At 45.4% G+C, this 21094-nt stretch overlaps 1 protein-coding gene across 3 annotated transcripts; it reads right to left on the reverse strand.

Annotated features, from left to right (window-relative positions):
* Nucleotides 1-4672: 4672 nt before the first annotated feature.
* Nucleotides 4673-20806, reverse strand: ZNF212 (zinc finger protein 212). 3 transcript variants are annotated; one of them, XM_032245112.1, is made up of 5 exons: nt 20650-20806; nt 10314-10703; nt 10054-10180; nt 7442-7531; nt 4673-6692 (listed from the first exon to the last, which is right to left on the reverse strand). In XM_032245112.1, exons 1-5 carry the CDS (start codon nt 20671-20673, stop codon nt 5845-5847), a joined length of 1479 nt encoding a protein of 492 aa, XP_032101003.1. In that variant the 5' UTR covers nt 20674-20806; the 3' UTR covers nt 4673-5844. The 3 variants fall into 3 exon arrangements, with proteins under 3 accessions (XP_032101003.1, XP_032101002.1, XP_032101001.1); XM_032245111.1 differs by lacking the exon at nt 20650-20806 and adding an exon at nt 20114-20591 and having other exon boundaries at nt 4673-6689; XM_032245110.1 differs by lacking the exon at nt 20650-20806 and adding an exon at nt 20114-20586.
* Between the last annotated feature and the right edge of the window lie 288 nt (nt 20807-21094).

Here is a 21094-nt window from a genome sequence, read left to right on the forward strand (position 1 = left end):
GGGTGACAGAGTGAGAGTGGGTCTCATTAAAAAAAGAAAAAAGAAGAGACATCCCAACCTAAGCCACAAACTGCAAATATGCACTAAAGACATTAAGAGCATCTAAGATCTCATCAGGGATCAGCCCAATCTATTAAGGATTATAAAATAACAGTTAAGGTCCAATGCAAACAGAAAGGGTCAGGAAAACAAGCCGGGTGCAGTGGCTCAGGCCTGTACTCCCAGCACTTCGGGAGGCTGAGGCAGATGGATCACCTGAGGTCAGGAGTTCGAGATCAGGCTGGCCAACATGGTGAAACCCCGTCTCTACTAAAAATACAAAAAATTAGCTGGGCATGGTGGCAGGAGTCTGTAATCCCAACTACTCAGGAGTCTGAGGCAGGAGAATCACTTGAACCTGGGAAGCAGAGGTTGCAGTGATCTGAGATCATGCCATTGCAGAACGTGCCAGGCTGTTCTCAAACTCCTGACCTCAGGCTATCCACCCACATTGGCCTCCCAAAGTGCTGGGATTACAAGCATGAGCCACTGCACCCGGCCTACATTCATCTTTAATTATTAATCTGTCTCCATGAGTTTGCTTTTTGGGGGACCAGATTTCCAGGACCTGAGTATCTCTGGGTGAATTGACAACATCCAGTGGAGCCCCAGCCCGTGGAATAACAAGTGGGACTCCACCAAGGTGCAAGTCACTCTGAAACAGCCAGTCATCAGCCTCCGCTGCAGGTGGGGTTCTCACAGTTTGGGGGCCACCAAAGTAACACCTAGCATCACTCAACAGGAGGTCAGCACACAAGTGCCACTGTCGCCACCAGAACATCCTCAGCCAAGAGACGGGCAGCAGAGACAGAATTCCTGTGGCTTCCTCATCCTGCAATCCAGGAATGTAATTTAGATTAGGAAGTGGACCCACACAGAATTATAAAGATGTTAGGGGCCAGGAACAGTAGCTCACACCTGTAATCCAAGCACTATGGGAGGCCGAGGCAGGTAGATCACTTGAGATCAGGAGTTCTAGACCAGCCTGGTGAACATGGTGAAACCTTGTCTCTACTAAAAATACAAAAAATTAGCCAGGTGTGATGGCATGTGCCTGTAATCCCAGCTACTGCGGAGGCTGAGGCAGGAAAATCACTTGAACCTGGGAGGCAGAGGTTGCAGTGAGCAGAGATCATGCCACTATATTCCAGCTTGGGAGACAGAGTCAGACCCTGTCTCAAAAAAAAAAAAAGATGTTAGGAATGGAAGCATTAGTATAGGGAGACCAAGAGTACAACCAAGTTCCCCTTCCCCTTCCTCCATAGAAGCCTTCCCTATTTCAGACCACTCTGAGCTTCCTATTGTACTTGCTCATTCAACAAACTTTTGCTGAGCACCTGTGTGCCAAGCATCTGTGCTGAGAGCTGTGGAGGCTGACAGGATTCACACGTGGTCCCTCCTTTGCACAACATCACATCTTGTGACTGTTTCTTGGTCTTGTCTGTTGCTTCCTTCCCACTGCAGCTGCACCCAGTCAGTCAGGTAGGTCCTCACTGGCTCTTCCTTGGTCTCACTCGGAACCTTTTAACATACCCCACACCCCAACCCCCCAAAAAAGTCACAGTATAATTCTTAGTATTCCCAAATCACACCTAGAATCAGATTACTCTTTTGCTCAAAATTCTTCAGCTCCCCATTACCAACTCAATAAAATCCAGACTCCTTGAAGCCTGACCCAATCCTAACACTCATTGCTCTCTTCTCACACCCCACCCTCCCCAAATTGGATGAACTCTTCTTCTGTACCTGCCCCATCATGTCTCCTGACTTGGTCATGTTGTGTCCATTTAGAATGTCCTTCCTCCCATCCTTAAAAGGTGGTTAAAATACCACCTATCACAAAGCCTTCCCCAATGTCTCAGATCTAAAATCATTGTTCTATGAATTCTTATAGCCTTTTCCCCTCACTTAATCTGAAGACATTACTATTCTATCCCTTTAGCAGCCAGTAAGTCCAAGAGCAAGATTTATCCGTGTACCCACCTCTGTAGAATTCTGCACAGGGAGGATATTCAGACATCTGTGAGTGAACAAACTGTAAGGCAAAATGGAATACTGTGCTCGTCTAGGAAAGGGCTCGCAAAGGTGCAGTAAAGGAAGAAAACTGATTTTGAAAGAACATAAATTCATTGAGGGCAAAGATCTTCATTTTGTTCATTGATGTGTATTTAAGAGTGCCTAGATAATAGGGGCTCAGTATGTATTTGTTCAATGAAAGAAACGGATAAGGGAAGCTTTCACAGAAGGGGCTTATCAACCTAAACAGTGAAAAATTACAGAAAGAGAGAGGGACCATGGTTTATTCAGTAAGACAGAAGGCTGGACGTGGTGGTTCACAGCTGTAATCCCAGCACTTTGGGAGGCTGAGGGAGGAGGATTGCTTGAGCCTAGGAGTTCGAGACCAGCCTGGGCAACAGAGTGGGACCCTGTGTCTACAAAAGTTACAAAAAAATCACCTGGGTATGGTTGGTGCCACCTGTAGTGCAAGCTACTCGGGAGGCTGTGATGGGAGGATCCATTGAGCCCAAGAGGTCAAGGCTGCAGTGAGCCATGATGGCACACTCAGCCTGGGCAACACAGTGAGACCCTGTCTCAAAATTAAAAAAATAAAAATAAAAATAAAAATAATGAATGACAGGAAGTCCAAGGTTGTAGCAGCATAGAGTGAAAGGATAAAAAATGCAGAGTGGGGCAGGTTGTCAGGGTCTTGAGTTCTATACTAAAGACTGCTCATTATCGGCAGCTGCTGAAAGCCACTGCAAGGTTTTGAGGAAAGTCTACATCCAGTAGTGTGCAAGGACATTAACTCTGGAATCAAAAAGGATGTGATTAAGAGCAGAAGACCTACTGGTTACTGAAAAGCTCGGGTGAATGACGACTAGCACCTAACTGTGGGAACAGGAAGGATAGAAAAGGCAGGATAGGTGAGAGTCACTTACATTTGATATTTAACTCTTCCCTGTGTTGACTTCAATTTGTCTAACTTGATCATCCCTGTCCTTCTGACCGTCCATTTCCTGTTTTCTCCTCAGCACCCAGCAGAACAGGCTTTCAATGAAGGATGGCAGAAGCAGGCAAGAAGAGGCGAGTCTTTCGTATTCCTTAGGACAGTGCCTCTGCATGCACAGAATAACCTGGAGAGCTCGAGACACTGATTATGATTCGGGGGAGCCGGAGTCTGCACCATCACACTCCTAGGGGATGCTGCTGCCACCAGCAGAGCCCACACTTCGGGACGTAGAATCCAGCTTTGACACCGAGTTCTTAACTGCAGAAGCAATAGCACCCCACAGCCGAGTGAGTGGCTCTGAAGCAAGATAGCCGGGGTTTACATCACCTCTGCCATCTTACTTCACTTCTCAGGTCTCCTCCCACATCACATATGGAAAACGAGGTAAAATCATACTCACCAAGCAAAACTGCATGAGGATTTGTTTTCATGGAAATAAATAGTGTCTAGCACACAAGTATTCAACAAGCAGGAGTCCAATTGCTTGATACAATTATTTCCAAGCCTCAAGGAAAACCTAACTTTATTGGAGAAGCAGGACCATATTCTGTGCTTGGCTTTTTCCCACTATGCAAGGCCCAAGGCTGGTCACATTAAAACGCTCAACAACCAGGAAGTAAGAATAACTAAGGACAGGATGGACAGAGGGGTTATCTGTAAGGCAATGGCTTAAGGAAAAGGAAAGACTGCAGAAGAAACTTAGGAAAGAAACTCTGAAGGTTTTCCTGATGAAGCTACCACCTTGCACAGCGCCAGCCCTACGATGACTCCTTCCACATTCAGTTTCTATAACAAGACAATCCCATACCTTATAGCAGGGGGCCCCAACCCCTGGGCTATGGATCAGTACTGGTCTGTGGACTGTTAGGAACCAAGCCACACAGCAGGTGAGCTCTGCCTCCTGTCAGATCAGCAGCAGCATTAGATTCCCATAGGAGAATGAATCCTACTGTGAACTATGCATGCAAGGGATCTAGGCTGTGCATTCCTTATGAGAATCTAATGCCTGATGATCGGTTTTATTCCAAAACCATCCCATCACCTCCTGTCCATGGAAAAATTGTCTTCTACGAAACCAGTCCTGGTGCCAAAAAAGGTTAGGGACCTCTGCCTTATAGTGAACAATTTCCTTCTATTTATTTGTTCACCCTCCCCATGGAAAACTGTAATGTCTTTGACACATCACCTTCGGTCTTAAGTGTTCTTACAAAATGTTTTGTGTGCATGCATTTTTAATTTATATAAATGATGTTATATTATAGATCTCAGTTTCTTACCTTTTCCCCTCAGCATTGTATTTCAATGGATCCAGATGGCTACACACATATCTAAGCCAATGTTCATAACAGCTGCCTGGCACTCCTTGGGGTACCCACATTCCACCTACCCTTTCTACTTCCCAATAGCCATTACCCAGACTGTCTCCAGCTCTCCGCCATCGTTAAGTACGGTCCCCTGAATATTCTGACCACTGAGTATTCTTGTCTTCTGTCCTAGGTTTAATAAAACTGCAAGTTAGGCTGTGCCATTAGTCCTTCCCTGTCATGACTGCAGGTCAGGTGCCTCTTCTCTAACTTGGCCCCAGGAGAATGTTTCGACAAACGAAGAAAAACATCTAGTATGAACTTTTTTTTTTTTTTTTTTCTAGTACAAGTTTTATTCTAGGCAACGGCAAATCATCCAAGGGGATTTTCACAAATGACCCCAGAGCCCACTCCCATCCCCCCACACAGCAGCGGGGCACACATTCAACACTCCTGAGACAAACATCTGTGTGCTTTTTCTCTACCTTCTCTGGAATAGTCAATCCCAGAATGAATTTGGAAACTATAATCTGAACCACCTCAAGTAAGGATTGGTGTAATAGGAACAAACTCAACCACTGGTACAAGGTGAACAACCTTAAGTAACAAAGTAGTCTTCTACTCTGGGAGGCTGCAGAACACAGCAAGGAGGAGGTGGGAAGAGGAGAGGCGCATGCTGAGACACTGCAAGTCCCAGACCACAGCCACACCATCGGCCTCTTCACTAGCATCTTTCTTCTCAGCAGGGGCTGCGGGGTCTATCCCTCCGACTCTTTTCCTCTTGGTCCTTTTGAGACAAGCACCCCATAAGGGAACCTAGCACTGTGTCCCCTGCCTCTGGCCTAAGTAAGCATCGGTGGGCTAAAAGAGCCCCATTAACAATTCCCTCCTAGAGGGTAGGCCCAGTCCCCATGTTAGGAACAACTTCTACAACTCTTAAAATGTAAAAAACAAGTATTGGGCTGTGTTCTCTAAAAAATCAACTAAAATCTAATTCCAAAAAAGGTTCTTCAGAGCAGGGTAAGCAGCTCATTTAAATTATTACTTCTACTTGTTATTAACAGAGATTACAAAACAAGAAAAAACGGAGGGTTATACTTTCCAAAACTCTTCCAGGCAGCTGCTCACCCCTATGACCCGACTCAACCCTGTGGGAAGACATGAAATGCCGGGACAAGCCCTGGAACCAGCCACCAGTCCCTGTGGGGTCGGAACGGCAACCCCAGCCCACAAGCATCAGCATGAATGAGAAAACCAGAGACCTGAAGGTGCCAAGAAACAGCAAACTCAGCAGCAAGGTAAAGACCTGGCCTGGACTCTTCTTCCACAGGGTTTTCAGGACAGCCTCTGGGCTTGACTTGGTACTGGGACAAGGGAAGACAAATCAGAAACAACTGCCCTCAGGAAGAAGTCAGTTCCTGACTCTGCAGTCTCTTCGGGGGGACCAATGCCACCCCCCTCCGCCCCCCGGACGGGCGAGGGGCTGCACCCTTAAAGCAGTCCATTGGGCCTTCCGGGCTCCCCGCCCCGCTCCCGCTGGTGGATCTTCTGGTGCTGCAGGAGGTGCTGCTTCTGGACAAAGCTCTTCTCACACTCGGTGCAGCTATAGGGCCGCTCGCCCGTGTGGATGCGCTGGTGCCGCACCAGATCAGACGGGTGACTGAAGCTCTTGCCACAGTACCCACAGATGAGGGAACTCCGGCTTTTCCTCCAAGGGATGTGGCCAGGCAGGGCAACCAGGCTGTTGGGTGAGAACCTCTCCTGGACATGTTGGCTGGCACTGGGCCCCTCCTGCAGGTGGCAACGCTGATGGGTCACCAGGCTCACCCTGCAGCTGAAGCTCCTCAGGCACACATCACACTGATGCAGCTTAGCCTTTTGGGTCTGCGGTTTCAGCCGTGGCCTGGACCTAAGGCTCTCCACTGGCTCCTCAGGTGTACAAGACTCCCACCCCGAGTGGCTGCGCAGATGTGTGGCCAGCTGTTGCTTATAGCGGAAGGTGATCTCACACTCAGAACATTCATAGGGGCGGGAAGTGTCCTTTTTCAGCTTCAGGCCCTGCCCACATTCCTGGCCCAGCTGTACCTGCCTATGAGATTTCTGCTTCGGGCAGCCCACAGTTCTGCCGCTGCTAGGATCTCTACTACAAACAGGCTTCTCTAGAGTAGAGTCCCCAGGACTTGTTTCCAAGAGGACAGAACCGCCCTGACCACCCCAGAGCTCAGTCTGCTCCGGGCTCAGGAAAGCCTGCTCTTCAGCAATGCACGAGAACTCTCCAGGAAGATCCGCAGGGCCTTCCTGTGTATACTGTAGCTCCTGTTTGATCATGACCCCACCTGCTGCAAACAGGAAGACCAACAAAAAAGATCACATTCTAGTACCCTTGGTTTCTTCAGGAACAAACATCCGTGAATTTCAGAAGCACCCCAGGAATAAGTGAATTAGGACAACAAGGATGACGACACTGGCTAGGTTCCCAGACTCACATAAAACTATATTCATGTATAGTTTTTCCAATGTTGACTAGAAATATGAATGTATTACTCTTATAAAACAATACTGTAAATGATAGTTCTCCAGCCTTGTCTACAAATTTTTATTTAATCCCGGTGAAAAATGACAGAATACACTGTAACAACTATAATAAGAGTGTTAAAATAACAAATTTGAATGACTAAAGACAAACTAAACCGGCAGCTTAAAAATTCATGTATCCAGCTCTGTTCTTCCTCCATAATCTCCCAAATGACCCACTGACAAGCGCTTTTCCTGCACTGCCTTCCCTCCTGAAGCTCTGACGTGCCCAAGCTCAATCTCCAGCAGGTTTTGACTACAGCCTAGTACGGTGGTCTATTGTGTAGGGCATGAAGAAGAGTGATGTGGCATTAGTCTTAAAGACCCCAGAGGGTGGTAGGAGTTGAGGAACATATAACAGCTGAACTAACGACAATCATAAAGAAGTCCAGAACGAACAAATGCCAGATGAAGTTGCCAAGTCAGCATCTGACAGTTCAGCAGTGGGAAAGCTCACTCTAGGCTGCAGAGGGCTATGGGAGGGGAACAGAATATTCCAGAATATGCCACTCACCTGGGTGGGCACCACCAGGACCTTCCTCCTCCAAGTCACCCAGCATCTCTGTACCCAACTCTGCTTCTCCCTCTGGCTGGCCAAGGACCTCTGGGTGGGAAACAGCACAGTGTGAGCCCAGGAGAGAGCAAAAGCTCACTGCACACTCATCAGCTGCCAATGACCAAGGTGATCAATGGCAGGGAGGAAATGCTGAAACTTCAACAGATTCAAATGCTACTGTTCTTGTCAGTTTCCCCTAGCAGTTTGGGACAATTATAAAATTCTGGCCAATCCTAATGACTCATTTGGCTGGCTGCTGCCTCCAGTGCTCCTCATTTAGAGGGCCTGTGGCTCAAGCAGGCAGGCTACAGAGCCACTGCTGCCCTCGACAGCACCACCACCCACCACTGCCTCTCCATATGCATGCAGCTTAAGTCTTGCCAATGCTTCCTCCTTTCAGGGAATCTAATTTCATCCTTGCTAAAGCACTACAAGGTAAGATAGGCACTGGGACAGACAAGGAAATAGTCACAATTAGAGCATGAGACCCAACCAAGCTTACGAGGTCACTTTCTGGCCCATTTTCTACTTCCTTTACCTCTTACTCTGCTCTAGGCACAACAGCCTTTGTTTTTTGTTTAATTTTTTTGTTTGTTTGTTTTTTCAGATAAGAGTCTTGCTCTGTCACCAGGATGGGGGGCTGTGGTGTGATCTCATCTCACTGCAACCTCCGCCTCCCAGGTTCAAGCAATTCTCCTGCCTCAGCCTCCCGAGTAGCTGGGATTACAGATGCATACCACCACAATCAGCTAATTTTTGTATTTTTAGTAGAGACGGGGTTTCACCATGTTGACCGGGCCAGGCTGTTCTCAAACTCCTGACCTCAGGCTATCCACCCACATTGGCCTCCCAAAGTGCTGGGATTACAGGCATGAGCCACTGTGCCCAGCCACATGGCCTTCTTGACACTTCTCCATGTAGCTAGGTTTTAAAAGACTTTTGTCTACCAAACAAAATGCATTTATTATGTAATAGGTAACATTTTGCATATAAAGATTTATATCTGGCCAGATATGGTGGCTTATGCCAGTGATCCCAGCACTTTGGAAGGCCGAGGCGGGGGCAGATCACCTGAGGTCAGGAGTTCAAGACTAGCCCGGCCAATATGGTAAAAGTCCGTCTCTACTAAAAATACAAACAAAAAAAAAAATTAGCTGGGCATGGTGGTGGGCACCTGTAATCTCGGGAAGCTGAGGCAGGAGGATCCCTTGAACCCAGGAGGCGGAGGTTGCAGTGAGCTGAAATCGCACCACTGCACTCCAGTCGGGGCAACAAAAGCAAAGCTCCATCTCAAAAAAAAAAAAAAAAAGATGTATACCTATTAAGCAGCACTTCTAATCAATAAGAAATAGTCATTGAGACGACAATGACCAGCTTTAATTCTGGCCAAATGCCAAGAAAATCAAGAAAAAGCTTTTGATCAGCCTGTACTGCCTGCCTCATCCAAGGTAACATAGGTTTTCTTGTCAGATCATCTTTTTTTTTTAAGCAACAGAGATCTTACTATGTTGTCCAGGCTGGTTTCGAACTCCTAGCCTCAGCTATCCTCCCACCTTGGCCTCCCAAAGTGTTGGGATTACAGATGTGAGCTACCACACCTATCTCAAGTAGTCTTAAATATTAAAAACAGCATGAGGGGTCAGGTACGGTGGCTCACGCCTTTAATTCCCATACTTTGGGAGGCCAAGGGGGTGGATCACTTGAGCCCAGGAGTTCAAGACCAGTCTGAGCAACATAGTGAGACCTACGTCTCTACAAAAAAAATTAAAAAATTCGCCAGGCACAGTGGTATGTGCCTGTAATCCCAGCTACTTGGGAAGCTGAGATGGGGGATCATTTGAGCCCAGACTGTCAAGATCGTGCCACTGCACTCCAGCCTAGGTGACAGACTCAAAAAAAAAAATGACAAAACAAAATAAATTTAAAAGCGGCATGAGGAACCCTAGCCATATCACACTGTAGTGTATGTAACACCTCATTTATTAGAAAATACTATTGCCAGCCACAGTGGCTCATGCCTGTAATCCCAACACTTTGGGAGGCTGAGGCGGGCAGATCACTTGAAGCCAGCAGTTTAAGACCAGCCTGGCCAACATGGTGACACCCCATCTCTACCAAAAATCACAAAAAATTAGCCAGGTGTGGTGTGGCATGCCTGTAATCCCAGCTATTCAAGAGGCTGAGGTAGGAGAATCACTTGAGCCTGGGAGGTGGAGATTGTTGCAGTAAGCCAAGATCATGCCATTGCACTCCAGCCTGAGCGACAGAGCAAGACTCCACCTTGAAAGAAAGAAGAAAAAGAAAAGAGAAAGAAAAAGAAAATATTGTCAAGAACAGACTATGTGACCACAGAAAAGAAACACAAAAGGCACAATGCTGACAGCTTTCCGAAAGTCTCTGTAAATGGGAAGACCTAGAGACTTCCATTTCTCCACCTGTGCAAGCCAACAACCCACGGCTCTTGTGGAACCACAGCCACAAGTGCCACAGGTGTAGTCTGACTCACAAGCTACTGGCCAGGAATCGTAATATGGCAGAGACAGAATTCTAAGGAGAAAACTGCTACTCACTCAGAGAGACCAGCGTCTCATAGTTACTCTCCATCACGTTTCTGTAGAGCTCCTTCTGCCAATCCTCCAGATTCTCCCATTCCTGCTCAGTGAAACAGACGCCATCATTCTCCAGTGACCTGGACACCTGGAATCACCAATGGCACACCGTGAGTGACTCTACTCACAGCTATGACAGAAGAGTCAGCAACTGAGGTCCTTAGATATTAAAGGGCTGGGCTCCCCCTTCTCTCCTAACTTTTAATTCTCAATGAGACTACCTTGGGGGCCTCCCCCTTGCTGCCCGGGGGCAGCCGCAGGATCCAGAAGTTCCTGTTACGCAGCAGGTTCTCCACGTTCTCCAGCCGCCTCTGCAGCAGCCCGTACTCCTGCAGCAGGGTCCCCAGCACAGCCCACTTGCCCTCCAGCTGGTTCCCGAACTCCACGGCCATCTTCTCGCAGTCAGCCAGCTTCTTCTCAGCTGTCCCCGTGCGTCCCTCCAGGCTCTGTAGCCGGGCAGCCTGGGACTCCATCTTCTTCTCCACGGCCTGAATAGCAGCCACTACCGTCCACAGTGAGATCTCGGTGGTCTGAAAATAGGAGCTTTTCTCTGTTGCTTGTGAAGGAAGTGTGGAAGAAGTTAAAGGTGTGGAGCGTCGTTTTCTCCTGTGCTGAAGGATCAAAGACACAGAGTCAGACAGTGTCACTTCCAAACATCAAGTAAAGAAAGCAACATTCAATGTATCAGCGCTCAAAGCTATCTAGTTTCTTCTTTAACAAAAAAAGCATGTCTTTTATTTATACTAAAAATTACATGTAGACATTGTATTAATAATAATGTCGGGAAAATGCCAAAGAATAGAAACAAAATATCACACAAAGTATTCTCACACAGAAATAAGCTGTTAGGGCTAGGCGCAGTTGTTTACATCTGTAATCCCAGCACTTTGGGAGGCCAAGGCAGCTGAATCACTTTAGCTCAAGAGTTTGACACCAGCCTGGCCAACAAGGCAAACCCTGTCTCTCCAAAAAAATACAAAAAAATTAGCCAGGCATGGTGGTACATGCCTGTGGTCCCAGGTCCTTGGGGGCTAAGGTGGGAGGATGGCTTGAGCCCAGGAGGAAGTTGAGGCTGCAGTGAGCCAAGATTGCACTCCGGCCTGGGTAACAGAGTAAGACCCCATCTCCAAAAAAAAAAAAAAAGCTGCTTGAATTTTGGTGTATTTCCTACCTATAAGCTTTTCTCATGTTTTAGTTTATTTTTTTGAACAAAAGTGAAATTATAGTGTGTATGTTTTGTTATCTATGTTTTATGCTTAGCATATTCTATGAGACTCCTGTATCAGTGTTCATTTTTAAACCTATTTTGATTTAATGTTTTGGACAATATGATAAAAGATATCATTTACATCTTATCTTGCCTGCACATCCCTGCCAGACTTCATAGTTGATCATGTCACCCATTGAAAACCTTTCAATGGCTTCCCACAATAAAGACAAAATTCCTTAGCAGGACCTACAAGACCTAATTCATTCATCTTTGCACTCTAGCAGCTGGGATAGTGAATAAATCCTTAAAAAATATTTACTGAAATGATGTGACTAAGTCTACTGACATTTTCCTTATAATTTTCACTTTAATGAGCTGTCTCTGACAGTAGGAAAATCACTGTCATTGAAGCTACAATTACTGAAACCAACACTGGGGAAGACTTCCCCAAGCTGCCCCCGCTGTCTCCCTGCACGTTCACGTCAGTCCTAGCCCCTCTACAAAACTCATAGTCTTCCATGGTGCACACTTTATTCAAGGCTGCTTCTCTAACCACAGTGAGGCCAGCAAGAGCAAGACCAAGACACTGAGAGGAAGTATCTCCGAAAGAGCTGCTGGGGCCAGGGGTCGTGGGCAAGAGAAACATGGGACAAAAGGAAACTGACTGGTCCAACACTGAACTAAGAAACTTAGTTTAACCATTGTTTTCAACCTTTTACTATGGAGGAGGAGGGGGATCAATCCTTTGAACAGATTCTGACCTATGTTCCTGTCAGGAAAAAGTGCTAGTAAGCACAGAATGCTGAGCCACAGAAAGGAAAGAGGAGACCTCCCAGAGTGCTGGGATTACAGGCATGAGCAAACTTCTTTTCTTCATGAATTACCTAGCCTCAGGTATTCTGTTACACCAATACATAATAGACTAAGACAATGGCCATGTCAAGATTAACGCAGAGACTGGAGTCATGCTGCCACAAACCAAGAAAACACATGGCACCACCAGAAGCCAGGAGAGAAGAACAAACCTCATAAGGAACCAACCCTGCAAACATCCTGATTTCAGACTCCTAACCTCCACAACTGTGAGATAATAAATTTCTGTTATTTAAGCTTCTCAGTTTGTTACACCAGCCCTAGGAAACTGATACACTGTAACAGACTTTATTATATAGCATATTATATGTTTAGCTTATTTTATATATACAGCTTAGCAGACTACTAAGCCTACTACTTAGGAGTAGACTACTATTTCGACTACCAAGTCTACTGTTATGCAATAAAAAGGAACCAAAATCAATGATATGTATTACAACATGCTAAGTGATGGGAATCAGACACAGGTCAGGCACAGTAGCTCATACCTATAATCCCAACACTTTGGGAGGCCGAAGTGGAAAGATCACTTGAGCCCAGGAGTTCAAGACCAGCCTGGGTAATAAAGTGAGACCCCCCCCCACCTCCACAAACTTTTTTAAATGAGCCAGGCGTGAGAGCATATGCCTGTAGTCCCAGCTACTTGGGAGGCTGAGGATAGGAGGATTACTTGAGCCCTGGAGTTCAAGGTTGCAGTGAGCCATGATCGCACCACTGCACTCCACCCTGAGTGACAGAGTGAGACCACTTTATAAAAAAAAGGGGGGGCCAGGTACAGTCGCTCACGCCTGTAATCCCAGCACTTTCTTAGGCCGAGGCAGGCAGATCACCTGAGGTCAGGAGTTGGAGACCAGCCCGACCAACATGGAAAATCCCTGTCCCTACTAAATATACAAAAGTAGCTGGGCGTGGTGGCGCACGCCTGTGATCCCAGCTACTCGGGAGGCTAAGGCAGGGGACTCTATTGAACCCAGGAGGCAGAGGATGCAGTGAGCCAGGATCACACCACTGCACTCCAGCCTGGGCAACAAGAGGGAAACTTCATCTCAAAAAAATAAAAAAAGAATTCTGACACAAAAGGCTACCTTTGTGTTTTAATTACATGTTTGGAAAAAGGTAAACTATAGGAACAGAAAGCAGATCAGTGGCTGCCAAAACCTAGGGTTAACAGAAAAAGACTGATTATAAAGGGATATGAGATAACTTTTTTGGATGATGGAAATATTCTCTATCTTGGTAATATGCTGGCTACACATTTGTCAAAATTTGCTGAACTATGTGCTTAAAGAGTAAATTTTACTGTAAATAGTATCTTAATAAACAGGTCTTAGAATGTCAAAGCAAGGAGAAAATGCTAGCTGTAATAAAAGATACCATAAACAAAGTCTAAAAACAAGGAGAGAATATTTGTAAACAGAATATAAAGTGGAAAAAGATAAATAACCCCAAAATAAACCTGCAGACTATAAATCATTCATGAAAGTGGAAATACAGGCAGTCAATAAACAAATGAAAACACAACCACCTGACAATCAGGACTCCAAATATAACTAAGTGAAACCACTTTCACTCCCATGAAACAGAGACAAAGAATAACATTCAGAGCTGACTATAATATAGTAAACTGACACTCATAATACTCCTAGAAGGAATGAAAAATACTACACACTCATAGGGGAAGAAAAATTTCAAGTCATTAAAAACCCTTTTATCTAGCAATCCCACTTGCAGAATCTATGGCTGGGCACAGTGGCTAACGTTCTGTAATCCCAGCATTTTGGGAGGCTGAGCAGGGAGGACAGCTTGGGTCCAGGAGTTCAAGACCGGCCTGGGCAAGATGAAAGATCTCTTTTGTAGTGATGTGAAATCTCATCTCTACAAAAAGACAAGAAAATTAGCCAGGCATGATGATATGTGCCTATAGTTCCGGCCACTCAGGAAACTAAAGTGGGAGGATTGCTTGAGCCCAGGAGACTGAGGCTGTAGTGAGCCATGATCATACCACTTGCCTCCAGTGACAAAGAGAGATTCTGTCTCAAGTCTCAAATAAATAAATAAAGACACGGTGGGTCTCACTCTGTGGCCCAGGCTGGAGGGCAGTGACACAATTATACGTGACTGCAAACTCGAACTCCTGGGCTCTAGCAAGCCTCCTGCCTAAACCACCAAAAGTGCTGGTATTACAGGCATGAGTCACCCCACCTAACAGAGAACTGACATCTTTAGGATGAAATGTTTCAATTCATAAACATAGTATGTGAATCTTTTTTTTTTTTTTTTTTTTTTTTTTTAGATGGAGTCTCTTGTTCTGTCGCCCAGACTGCAGGCTGGAGTGCAGAGCTTACTGCAACCTCTGTCTCCCAGGTCCAAGCGATTCTCCTGCCTCAGTCTCCCAAGTAGCTGGGATTACAGGTGTATGCTACCATGCCTGGTTAATTTTTTGCATTTTTAGTAGAGACAGGATTTCACTATGTTGGCCAGGCTGATCTCAAACTTGACCTCAAATGATCCGCCCACCTCAGCCTCCCAAAGTTCTAGGATTACAGGCACCGGCCACCATGCCCAGACTTTGAGACTCCATTCTTAACATCTTTCAATGTTTTAACATATTCCCTAGGTATCTATTCCAATCACCCACTCCTATAACAAATAATCCCCAAATTTAGTGGCTGAAAACATCATCATCTACTTTCCACATCAATCTGCAATTAAAGGAGGGTAGGGCATGGAGTGTATCGCTGCTCCACACTCTGTCAAGTGAAGCAAATCACAGGCAGCCAGGTGCTGGAATCCCTTGAGAAATCCCAAGCCACATGAAGAGGGTGCAGGAGGTGTTCTGTTCAACAGCCTTACCTATGGTCTCAGTCTACATGCCACCATCAACCAATAGACATGTGAAGGTACACATTTTCATTCCTAATAGGTTGGGTTTTTTTTGCCTCTTCTCTTTGTTTTCATTTTGTCTCCACACATTGATATTACATACTGATAGATCTATGGATAAAAAATAATCATTTCTATACCTGTGCTTCTAATGTAATAGCCACTAGTAACATAGGGCTGGTTAAAATTAAATAAAATTGGCTGGGTGCAGTGGCTCATGCCTGTAACCCCAAGCCCTTTGGGAGGCCAAGGTAGGTGGATCACTTGAGGTCAGAAGTTCAAGACCAGCCTGGCCAACATGATGAAACCCTGTCTCTACTAAAAATACAAAAATTAGCCAGATGTGGTGGCACACAACTGTAATCCCAGCTAGTTGGGAGGCTGAGGTAGGAGAATCACTCTAACCTGGAAGCAGAGGTTGCAGTGAGCCAAGATCATGCCACTGCACTCCAGCCTGAGTGACAGTGAGACTCTGTCTCAAAAAAAAAATTAAATTAAAAACTCAGTTCCTCCATCACACTAACTAGCATTTCAAGTACTCAAAAGCCACATGTGACAAGTTGCTATTGTATTAAACAGTGCAGAGTGGAACATTTCTAATATCTTGGAAAGTTCTACTGGATGTACTACACCCTTATAATTCTTTTCTCTTTGATAAAATACTAAGGTTATGTTCAAATCTCCTATTATAATAGTGAATCTGTATTGTAGGTCCGTCAATTTTGTTTTATATATTTTGAGGCTGTGTAATTAGGTGCATATAGGTTTAGAAACTTTGTATCTAGCTGGTAAATTGAGTCTTTTAGCATTACAAAAGTAGTAGTAGCCTTCTATCTCTAGAGATATTATATATATTTAAGCCAACTTTCTTTTGATTAGTATTTGCTTGGTATATTTTTTTCATGTCCTTTTATATTCAACTGTTTTTGTATATTTATCTTTTAGTTGTACCTCTTTTAAACCAACTAGCTGGATTTTCCCCCCATCCTGATAATCTCTGCCTTTTAACTTGAACATTTCATTCATTTACATTTATTGTAATTGTTCATTCATTTTGATTTATTTTTACCTTTTTTGTGCTATTTACTTCATCTTGCTTCTCTACTTTCTTGCCTTCTTTCACATTAATTTTTTTCTTGTTCTATTATCCTCGTTTCTAATTTGTAAGTTATACAGACAATTTCTAGTCTTTTAGCAAGTATCCTAGAAATTATGGAAAACATACACAGAAGGCCCTTTAACAAAGACTTTTAAACACTTTAATTCTGACCATCTATTCCTAACATTTACATCAATGCCATAATGTATTTTAATTGTTTTCAACATAAAAAAAATTGTTATTGTTTCATTAAGTCATTTCTCTATATTTAACCATTTTCTTTTTTTTTTTTTTTTTTTTTTTGTGATAGAGTCTCACTGTTATCCAGGCTGGAGTGCAGTGGCGCAATCTCAGCTCACTGCAACCTCCACCCCCCAGGTTCAAGCAATTCTCCTGCCTCAGCCTCCCGAGTAGCTGGGATTACAGGCACCTGCCACCACGCCCGGCTCATTTTTGTGCTTTTTTTTTTTTTTTTTTTTTTAGTAGAGACGGGGTTTCACCATCTTGGCCAGGCTGGTCTTGAACTCCTGACCTTGTAATTCACCCGCCTCAGCCTCCCAAAGTGCTGGGATTATAGATGTGAGCCACCATGCTCAGTCACATTTAATCATTTTCATGCATCAACACATCTTCTCAGACTTTACTTTCTATTTGGGATAATTTTCATTTTACCTGAGGTACATCTTTTAGAATTTCCTTTACTAAGACTGTACTGGTAGCAGACTGTCATTTTTAATTTGTCTGAAAATGTCTTCATTGTATCTTTGTTTCTGAAACATATTTTTGCTGCATATAAAACTCTGGGATTATAGTTACTTTCTTTCAGCCTACTGACAATATGATTCTCCTGTTGTCTGGCTCCCCTGGTTGCTGTTGAGAAGCTGGTGCCCATTAGTTTTACTGTACTTCATTTCAAGGTAGTCTTTTTTCTCTGGTTGCTTTTAAGAATGCCCTCTGCCTTAGGCCAGGTGCGGTGGCTCATGCCTGTAATTCCAGCACTTTGGGAGGTTGAGGCGGGTGAATCACCTGTGATCAGAAGTTTGAGACCAGCCCAGTCAACATGGTAAAACCCTATCTCTACTAAAAATACAACATTAGCTGGGCAAGGTGACACGTGCCTGTAATCCCAGCTCCTCTGGAGGCTGAGGCAGGGGAATCGCTTAGAATCCAGGAGGCAGAGGTTTCAGTGAGCCAAGATTGCTCCACTGCACTCAAGCCAGGGCAACAGAGCAAGGCTCTGTCTCAAAAAGAAAAGAAAAGAAAAAAAGTCCGTGCACAGTGGCTCATGCCCGTAATCTCAGCACTTTGGGAAGCCGAGGCTGGTGTATTACCTGAGCTCAGGAGTTTGAGACCAGACTGGGCAACATGGCGAAACCCCGTCTCCACTAAAATACAAAAAATTAGCCAGGCGTGGTGGTGCGCATCTGTAATCCCAGCTACTCGAGAGACTGAAACAGGAGAATCACCTCAACCCGGGGGGCGGGGGTTGCAGTGAGCCGAGATTGCGCCATTGCACTCCAGCCTGGGCAACATGGCAGGACTCCGCCTCAAAAAAAAAAAAAAAAAAAAAAAAAATCCCTCTGCCTTGTACTCCGTATTTTTGCCACTATGTGTCTAGGTAAAGATTTCTTTTTGTTTGTCCTGATTGGAGTCCACTGAGTTTCTATGTATTGGTATTTGTATCAGCCCTACAATATCATCAACCATCAGCTACTCAAGAAATACAGACTCCAGACTGTGTGTTTTCCCTCTGGAATTTTAATTAGATGACTATTAGACTTTCTCATTCCATCTTCCCTATCTCTTACCTTCTTTTCCATTTTTTAAACTCTGTGCTGCTTTCTGGATAATTTATTTACCTCCACCACCCAGTTGCCTATTTCTCTCTTTGCATGTCTAACATGCTAAGTAAAGCTTACTACTGACTTCTCAATGTTAATTATGTTTTCCATTCTTGGATATTCTATTTGATTCTTTTTCAAATCTGTTTGGTCATCTTTATAGTCTCTTGGCCTTTATTCATATTTTCCCTCCTTTTTTTAATCTTTAAATATACTAAACATGGTTATTTTATATTGTGTTCAATAACTCTAATATCTGAAAAGTTGAGTTGTCCATTATTTATTTTATTTTTACTGAGACAAGAGTCTTGCTCTGTCGCCCAGGCTGGAGCACAGTGGCACAATCTTGGCTCACTGCAACATTTGCTTCCTGGGTTCATGAGATTCTCCTGCCTCAGCCTCCTGAGGAGCTGGGATTACAGGTTTGCGCTACCACATCCAGCTAATTTTTCTATTTTTAGTAGAGATGGGGTTTCACCATACTGACCAGGCTCGTCTCCTGACCTCAAGTGATCCACCTGCCTAGGCCTCCCTATGTGCTGGAATTACAGGCATGAGCCACTGTGCCCGGCCAGTAATTTTTTATCAGGAACTCACATTATCTATGAGAAGCCTGAGTTACATGTAGATTCCTCCAGAAAAGACTCGTGTTTATTTTGGATAGAGAGCTGAGGGCTTTACTTTAAACTAAATTCTTGGCTTCAGGTTCCTTGAACATCCAAGCAGTATGAATTCAGTAACAAACACACATAAGGGTAACTGTGAATTCTCAAGGGGCACCTCATGTCCATCTCTCACTGCCAAGGTTTAACAGTTTTCTTTGCAATCATCTGAAGGTCAGACCTTAACTTTCAGTTCACTTACACAGAATGTTGCCCTTTGAAGTCTCTGCTTCACGGGATTGGGTTAGGGAGCTTCTTAGACTTTCCGTCTTAGGCTCTAATTTTCTAATTCTAATTCTTAGGCTCTAAGAGTTGTGTTCTATTTTGTAGGTCCCTTGAGTCATAAACACCAAAGATGAATGTTCAGCAACTTTGCCCTCAAAGTTGGCTTGAGAACTCTATCACTTTCGAGTTCCCTCTTTCACTTAGTTTTGGGGCTCCAAGTATTCTTTACTAAAATACATTTCAAATGCATTTATGTGGGGGGGTTTCCAGCATTTTTACTTGTTTTTTCAGAGCACCTACTTGGCCTGCCAAACAAGAGGCACAGAATCCTCACCTGAAGAGACGTCAGAGAATAGAAACAGGCTCAAGAACAATTTGAGTAAGTTCTACAATGACAAATTCACATTATTTAAGGCATAGTTGGGGATTGTGATGGACCTTTAAGGCTTCTTCCTAACAAGGTCTACTGATGACCTGTAGGTAACTGTGGAGTGACCTGGCAGGAAGAACTGTGGCAGAGTCCTCTTGCCCGACTCTAACACGAACTAGGCCTTGTGGAAAAGCCAGGTCTTTGACTCACTCGGCCTAGCTTACAGGAGGCAGATGAAGTAAATATTGTAAACATTTGTGTCTTGTCTTCCCAATTCAACTGTTAACTTCCTTGAAAGCAAACACTGTGTTCTCTAAGTCTTCCAATCCCTCCCTTTTTAGTTCTTCACCCACTTGCTACAAAAATCAAATACAGTGCATCCTGGTCATGGTGAAGTTTTCACCACAGACTCTCCTTAGCCCTCCATTCACACAAAGATCTAACATGATTCTCAAAGTGTTTCTGGACCAAGGAACACTTCACTAAAAATCAATTCAGTTCCAGCTGCCCTTTCCGTTGCAAACCCTCTGGTGTGATTAAATTAACCACTACTTTGGAATAGTATGAGAATATCGGAGCTGGAAGGAACCTTAGAGATCTAGCAACTACTGCAACACTCCCGATTCACAGTTAGGAAAACAAAACAGAGACCCAGAGAGGCAAACACAGTTGCCTAAAATCACCCAAGTGGATAGCTGAGAGCTGAATTACGGCTGAACTCGCTTCGTGACTTAACAGCTAGGATTCTCCCCACGACAAGCTCCGTATCTTGACATTTCCAGAATGGGGAAGGTCGGGAGAAGGGGGAGTGAAGGAGAGAGTTTGGACAGGTCTATAAACAAAATGCAGCAACTACACTGTAGGTAACGCGCGTCCCCAAAGAGAGGAAGCCCAGGCTGACTTCAACCTGTGGCTGCAACTCCAGGAGAGCAATCCGCGGCACGGAAGAAACGGGCAATACATCGGACCAACGAGGAGTGGTCGCGGACAGGCAAGTCCAGCGGTCTCTGGAGCAGCTGGAGAGCTCACTCGTGGCGACGGAGACCGTTTCCAACCTGCGTCACCGCTCCAACCCGGGAAAGGGCTCTCTTTCAGCACGAAAGAGAAAATGTGTGGACAGGGTAACAAATCCGACAACATAGAACAAGCTTCGAAGAAGTTTCTGGGCAAAGGCGCAAGGGGCTGAGGCTCCGACACCCCCGAGGAAGGAAGCGGAGGAGAAAAAAAAGGGCAGAACACTGGGGTCGCGGGGAGAAGGGTCCCAGTTCACCCGCACCAGCGGCAGCCCGGGGAAACCAAAACCCCGGCTGCGTCCAAACCGCGAAGCTCCGCCCCGGGCAGGGGACTCCGCCTTCCCCAACGCGCCCTCGAGCCCGCGCGTCGGAGCCTCTTACCCGAGCAGGCGCCGACTCCGCCATGGCTCCAGTCGCCCCTCAACACCTGCACCCCGCCTCAGAGTCCCCGGGCTGCGTGCCAGTCCGCTCGGTGCCCCCGGAGCCTGCTGGAAGCCACCGCCGCCGCCGTGTTGATGCCAGGTGCATTCTGGGAGCAGCGCTCCCCCCGGCGCAAGACCGGCTCCAGCCTCTCTTCCTCACTGCGCGGGCTTCCCATTGCGCCCCCGTGCGGCGGGAGGGAGGAGAACCGCCGCTTGGCACGCCCGGCCAGAGTGCGACCCCAAGAGGGCTCAGTCACTCCAAAGTCAAGACCGGGCTCCGCGTTTCAGGCAGAGCCACGGGACCCTGCTGTCTTCTGTATGCTCAAGATTCTGCTAAATGCTTTGAGGAATTCAAAAATGTGTAAAACCCAGACTTTTTGCTGAGGAAAGAACATGTAATGTTG

The sequence above is a fragment of the Sapajus apella genome, unplaced genomic scaffold, assembly GCF_009761245.1.
Source record: "Sapajus apella isolate SASKATOON/1434 unplaced genomic scaffold, GSC_monkey_1.0 scaffold56, whole genome shotgun sequence".
Taxonomy (NCBI): domain Eukaryota; kingdom Metazoa; phylum Chordata; class Mammalia; order Primates; family Cebidae; genus Sapajus; species Sapajus apella.

What these genes read in the sequence shown, in the direction of transcription:
- ZNF212 (XM_032245110.1), bottom strand. Translation starts at nt 20,395, where the DNA reads ATGTTGTCGGATTTGTTACCCTGTCCACACATTTTCTCTTTCGTGCTG. An exon ending in GCAAGGGGGAGGCCCCCAAG is followed by an intron (nt 10,181 to 10,313) that starts GTAGTCTCATTG and finishes TGGTGATTCCAG; the next exon opens with GTGTCCAGGTCACTGGAGAA. An exon ending in TGAGACGCTGGTCTCTCTGA is followed by an intron (nt 7,532 to 10,053) that starts GTGAGTAGCAGT and finishes TTTCCCACCCAG; the next exon opens with AGGTCCTTGGCCAGCCAGAG.